At 42.7% G+C, this 6,234-nt stretch overlaps 1 protein-coding gene across 1 annotated transcript; it reads right to left on the reverse strand.

Annotated features, from left to right (window-relative positions):
• Positions 1 to 2,102: 2,102 nt before the first annotated feature.
• LOC125528241 (ATP phosphoribosyltransferase, chloroplastic-like) lies at positions 2,103 to 6,177 on the reverse strand (the record flags this gene model as incomplete). Its single annotated transcript, XM_048692737.1, is given in 6 exon segments — positions 2,103 to 2,583; positions 4,108 to 4,227; positions 4,873 to 4,953; positions 5,034 to 5,147; positions 5,263 to 5,364; positions 6,094 to 6,177. Coding segments are annotated over 6 exon segments (597 nt in total), but the record flags the coding sequence as incomplete, so codon positions are not given.
• Positions 6,178 to 6,234: the final 57 nt, after the last annotated feature.

Genomic DNA, 6,234 nt, shown 5'->3' on the forward strand with positions numbered 1-6,234 from the left:
GTGGCTATAGGATGGGGTGAGCGGGGTGCCGGCACATGCGTCCATGGGTGCGGGTCGCCGGCGCCGGCGCGCGCGGGGCTTTGGAGGGGGAGAAGAAGAGCGCGCAGCGCGAGCGTCGAGTGTGCCGCATGCGGAAGCGGGCGCCGCAAATACACCGCGCGATGAGCCGCATCCACGCGCGCTCCCAACTGCTTATACCGCGCGCGCGGTTATTGCGCGCCCGCTGAAGCCATCCGCGGGGTTGCGCGCGCGCTAAAACAGGAGATTTTGCGGCGCGGCGTCTGTCTAGCGCGCCTGTTGGAGATGCTCTTAGGCTCTCCCTCCGACTACAGCAAACTGTTTTTTGGTTTTTATGGCCTCCTGGATCTTAAAGGAATGGCAGAGTTTTCATACCTGAAAAAAAAAATATCACCGGCAGACACTTTTTCTGTGAAGCGCGAGGCTGAAGGTGGGGATGCCATGAGGAACGCCAACCATGGCGAGGCCGAGCCGTGGAGACCGGTAGCCTACGATAACCGGCGGGAGCGAGTTCGACACTTGACGCTAGGGCGGGGAGGGAAGGTGGTGGTTGTCGAAGCTGTTCATCCGAGGGGTGGCTTAGAGGGATGGCCGGGGATAGGTCGAGGTTGGGTAAGGCGGTGCACAACTGCGCCACCGACCATGGGGGGCGAAGGCAGGTGATTGGTCGCGCGTGAGGAGGAAGGAGGAACTGTCGTGGGTGGTGAAAGAAGAAAGAGAGGATGAAGAAGAACAATGCACGCACGATGGCCGTTGGATGTTGATGGACCGATGAGACTGGTCTCTTTGGGCATTTGACCAGTAAGGTGTCCAAAAAATGTATGCATGGATGGCCACACTCTGGAGTTTGCCCTTTGTGCGACACAACTCCGAAGACAACAGCACACTTGTTCTTCCAATGTAATACCTCCGTCCTACAATATATCTTGCAAAAACGTTATTGTAGGGCAGAGGGAGTAATATCATGACTGGACATTAGGCATTTTTTTTTGACCTTTGCGCTAGTATCATTCTTAAACTTCTACTACTCCCTCTATTTTTATTTACTTTGCATTCTGGATTTAAACAAAGTCAAACTTTGTCAAGTTAGACCAAAAATATAGGAAAAATATCAATATTCATAATATCAAGTTCATATTGTATGAAAATATACTTTATGATGATTCTAATACTTAGTGTTACTATTCATCATTCAGGGTACAGAATAAGTTATTCTTCATCCGAGGTAATCTTACAATCATTTCATAATTAAATTACATTTGGAATTCAAATAGTTACATTCCTATTGATTCACTATGTAAAATTTGACATAAGAAAATAAAAATATAAGTCATAAGACAAGAAAATTTGTAGTTTATGTGTATTTTAGACTATGTTTTTACGTTTGTAATTTTACATAACATAAAATATTTTTTACGGCAATTATATATTTTCTTACGGTCTCTTTTTGCGTCGGAAAAAATAAAAAAAACTTACGGAACGTAAAATTATGGTGCATTGATGGTAAAATAGAGGGAGGTGAAGAATAACTATTCATTACCCAGGGTGACGAATAGTGCGACCCTTCTAATACTATAGATTTTACATTGTAGATGTTGATAAAAAAAATTCTAAATAATAACAAACTTGATAAAGTTTGACTTTGACTAAACCCAGAACGCAAAGTAAACAAAAATGGAGGGAGTACTTATTTAACTAACGTGGCAAATATATTGTATCTTTAGAAGAAAAATATCTTTCCTACGACATACCTACGCTGTTCAAACAAACCGTGATCTACAATGATTTTCTTTTCAAGTTTAAAGAGGGCAGGCAGTAAAACATGAGCAGACACTGACTTCAGAAATCCCAGATGTTGGCGTGGAATTATTTTTTGTATCTTTTAGAGATCACGATGCGACTTGGATGAGATACAGAAGTATTCTCCAACAGGATCATTACGAACCATTTCTCAAAGATGACATGGAAGAGATATACAGAAAAGAGACAGATAGACATGGATGTGACAAGCAATTCCGAATGGGATGAGAACAGCAAAGACACGAGCATTTCTGATGGGAATCGATTAGACTCGACACGTCACGGAGACCAAACCACAATGGGATTCATTATTATCATATCAGGTAGCCCAAATTATTCAGGGCCGCACCAACAAAAGGTACAAGATCCGGCACACACAAACAACATACACCCGACATCCCGGACCCCCAACTCTATCAACTGGTGGCACATAAAAGGGATAAACCAACCACTGCCTGTCCAGGGAATACGTTAGCTGAGCACAATATCCGGCACTAGATATCGAAATTTCCTCAGGCAATCCACATGGGAGTTCACTTTGCATACGGTTTTTTTTTTCAAACTCGGGTCGCTTCTGTGTATGATGTACACACTGCAGCGAGCATAAATTCAGATGCTCACTGAGACGGTCCATTCTAGAGGAGAGCATGGCCGACCTTGCAGCAAGTCTCACATTCCCAGCTCTGACAAAAGTTTGCGCCACCTAGGAGTCTCCTCGTCAAATATGTAGGTCAGTTTCGACACCAAGACTCCGCTGCCACCAATCTGCAGTTCCAAAGTTCATGGAGACACGTAGAAGTGTAAGATATATTAAATATACAACAATAACTATACTGTATATTGAGTACCAAACATATGTGTTCTAGAAACAAAAGTTTCTGTTATGAACTCTAACATCAAGTTGTTCTATTGTTCAAGGTTACCAGATCCAGTTTCACAAATCGAAAACACTAACGCCTACACGTGTGGCAACATTGCAACTCGCCCACACGCCTGGATCACCGTCCAGTTAAGTTTGCACGAATCTTGACACACCGAGGCAGTTTTCGCGTGCCACGTAGGACAAGCCCGGTGTGTGGGCGTTGGAGAGGTCGCCCACACGCCCCACAGCACGCGGTTGCCAGCTGCGCTGTGTGGGCGAACTAGTTTCTGCCCACACAGCCACCACCTAGTCCACGCGCGTGTGGGCGACACGACAGTCGTATGTTGTTGGATGGCAACTGCAGTTGCGCGTACATGGCAACTATGATTCGTTTGCTAGACGGCAACTGCAGTTGCGCGTACATGGCAATCAGGTAAACGTACATGGCAACTGTGATTAACCACTCGTGGCAACTAGGTAAACACACATGGCAACTATTGTTTGACCATATGTGGCAAGTAGTTAATCACACAAGACAACTATGGTTTGATTACACGCGGCAACTACCATAAATTAGACATGGCAACTAGAGTTAACCAAAACAGAGAGAGTTGTCATGCTTTTACAACCATATTTGCCATCCCGGATAACTACATCTGCCATCCCGGATGGCAACTAAATCGTCATCCCGCGGGTACCTATTGTAGCTGCGCCAGGACGTGTGGGCATATTTGCTTCGTGCCACACGCACGGGGTGGGGATGAGTAGTACTTGTTGGACGTGTGGCATGAAGTAGCTGCGCCCACACGTGTGGGCGATTCTACTGTTTCGCCCACACACAGCCCGTGTGGGCTGCCCCCTGCTCATGCCACACACGGTGTGTGGGCGAATGCCTATAATGCCACACGTGTGGTGGATATCGCCGTCCTTCACAAATTACAGGCCGGCCTGCATCAATGGGTATCTACCAGACAGTTTGATTTGTCAAATTAGAACAGATTTTGATCTGGACCACCTGCTAACTGGTTCTGGGCACTGGCTGAATTCAGAATTTTTAATTTATAGATCAGGATTTATGCTCCCAGCACCGACCAGGATTTCCTGTTCCTGGTCGTAATATACAGGTTACCACCAAGATTTGAAACCTAGGTGCTAAAGATCTCCATTGTAACTGTCAGTGGTAATAGTTCCACGCTTATAAGTTATAGCTGCTGAATGCAGCTTACTCTAAGATTTGAGTACTTACACTCAAGGTGCAACATGGCTAACCCAGTTTTTTAATTACTTAGATATTTTACTTAGTTGAGAACAACTGTCTGCCTCAAATACAGCATGAAATAATTATCCCGAGAATAAATTGCTACCAACAACAAACTGATAAGAGAAGGCAAATGTTTCCATAGAAAAGCATGAGGTAAATAGCTTACAGATCTCAGCTGTTGAATAGACTTGTAGAGGGATTTTTGGGGAACTACCACATTAATAGCATAGTAGTCCACCGCAACATTGCCATCCTGTGTGCAATACACTGGACTTATAGTTGGGCCCTGTTCACGTCAAGATGGAGCAAATGAAATCATAAGTATTAGTTCAAAAGATAAGATTGTATCCCCATATTAAAAAACAACATTAGTGTGGATTAGCAATCAAGAGCAAACCTATTAGTTAGTTAGCAATGCATTATTAGTTTAACTTGAAGGAACCTAAAAAGGCTGCCAAGACTACAACTGGAATTTGGCCCAGTCTATCGATGCTAACACATTATATTGAGAGATATTCTGGATCCCAAGAGAAATGATAGATGTTACACATCTACTTTCGCTTCAAAGGGCTAGAAATTCCCTCGTCAAACATCTGCCATCGCTTATTTAGTGGGCACAGGCGATAATTATGCAAGTTGCAGATATTATAGGTGCTACAATTGTCGAGCAAATATAATTATATTTTCAGTTATGGATACTAAACTGTATGAGCATATAGAATATAATAGAATATTACAGGTGCTAGAATTGTAGAGCAAATATAATTATATTTTCAGTTATGGATACTAGACTGTATGAGCATATAGAATAGAACTCTATTTTAAATATAAAGCTAAAATTCGACCATCTACCTGCACAAAATATGTGTGCGGTTCATGACTAGTTTTCCCAAAAAATATGTTTCTGCTACTTTAGTGCTTATCATGATACCTGTAATCCACATAATGATGTTTGGCTGAGAACTCTCTCTGCCACTTCTTCTGCACTATTGCCCCTCATATTTGCCGTTACCTTATATGATAATGGAGGGTATAGTAAGTTAATCAATCAACAAGGTGTAATAATCCGACATAAAAGATGTAAACATTTACCATTATCTTGCCAGATGCTGTGAGGTGAGCCTCTAATCTTTCAAGCATCTCATGTGAAATCTCTAACACACCTTCACGTCTGTTCAGAGATTTCTTACTTGCTACAAGCGTTGCCTGCGTGGTGTTGAACACATAATAAAATGAGCACGGGCTTTCACTCTGAAAAATTGAACATCACTTGGAATTATTTGTCCTTTGCGAGCTCGTGCCTGTGTGTGAGAGAACTTACCTGGCTTTCCAAAATTACTCCACCTTCAATTTCCTTCAAATTATTCTCACGCAAAGTCGTTCCACTACTCACAAGATCCACAATAGCGTCAGCCATACCCATCTTCATGGAGAAAAAATGAATAAGTATAGCATATATTACCCTTATAGACTGACGATACATTGTGTCCCAAGAAATTACAAATCAAACAAGTCAACTTTGAGAGGAGGCGACGGGAGACCATAAAAGATAGATCAAAGGAGACCAAAAACAATCTGACAGGGAGGACGAGTTGCTGCGTCTGGAGACCTAAACCTAGGCTGTTATACCATGTTACGGATGCACCTCATCTGGTATTACACAAGAATTAGGGTACAAGGAAGGAAACATAGCCTAATACGGACTCCTAAACTAATACTAATACTCCTAAACAGATGCCAATATAGCACACAGTGGCAAAGATGACTACATTTTTCATTGCCCGTATAATGAATTAAGGCTTGGATCTACCATAATTCACATCCGAACATATACACTATACAGCTTCATGCAATGCTGCTAGCATAGTCAACAAAGGAATAAGACGCGAGGGGGGGGGGGGGGGGATAACAGCCTTAAGAATGATACTATGCAAGAGCAGAATTGGTGGAGAAACAAGTGACCAACTATGCTCTAAATATTAGCCTTTGGGTTCTATTAAGATCTAAGGAGCTAGAGGTGGAACTGAAATGGACAACCCACAATGTTTAGTCATCCAAATTTAAAACAAATACATAAAAAGGAGATGAGGCAATCACAGAGAAACAGAAGGAATTAATTAAAAATGAGTTAAATTAAAGATAGCAATCTCACAGCAGGATATGACTCGAGAGCACCATCACCAGCTAAAAATGAAACATGCTTGAAACCCTTTTCTTTCAAAAACTTTGCACCTACCTGCAGCGAAATCCACAAATCAATGATCAGCAAAGAAGAGTCCATGAGAGGGACGGG

Source organism: Triticum urartu, unplaced genomic scaffold, assembly GCF_003073215.2.
Source record: "Triticum urartu cultivar G1812 unplaced genomic scaffold, Tu2.1 TuUngrouped_contig_4736, whole genome shotgun sequence".
Taxonomy (NCBI): Eukaryota; Viridiplantae; Streptophyta; class Magnoliopsida; order Poales; family Poaceae; genus Triticum; species Triticum urartu.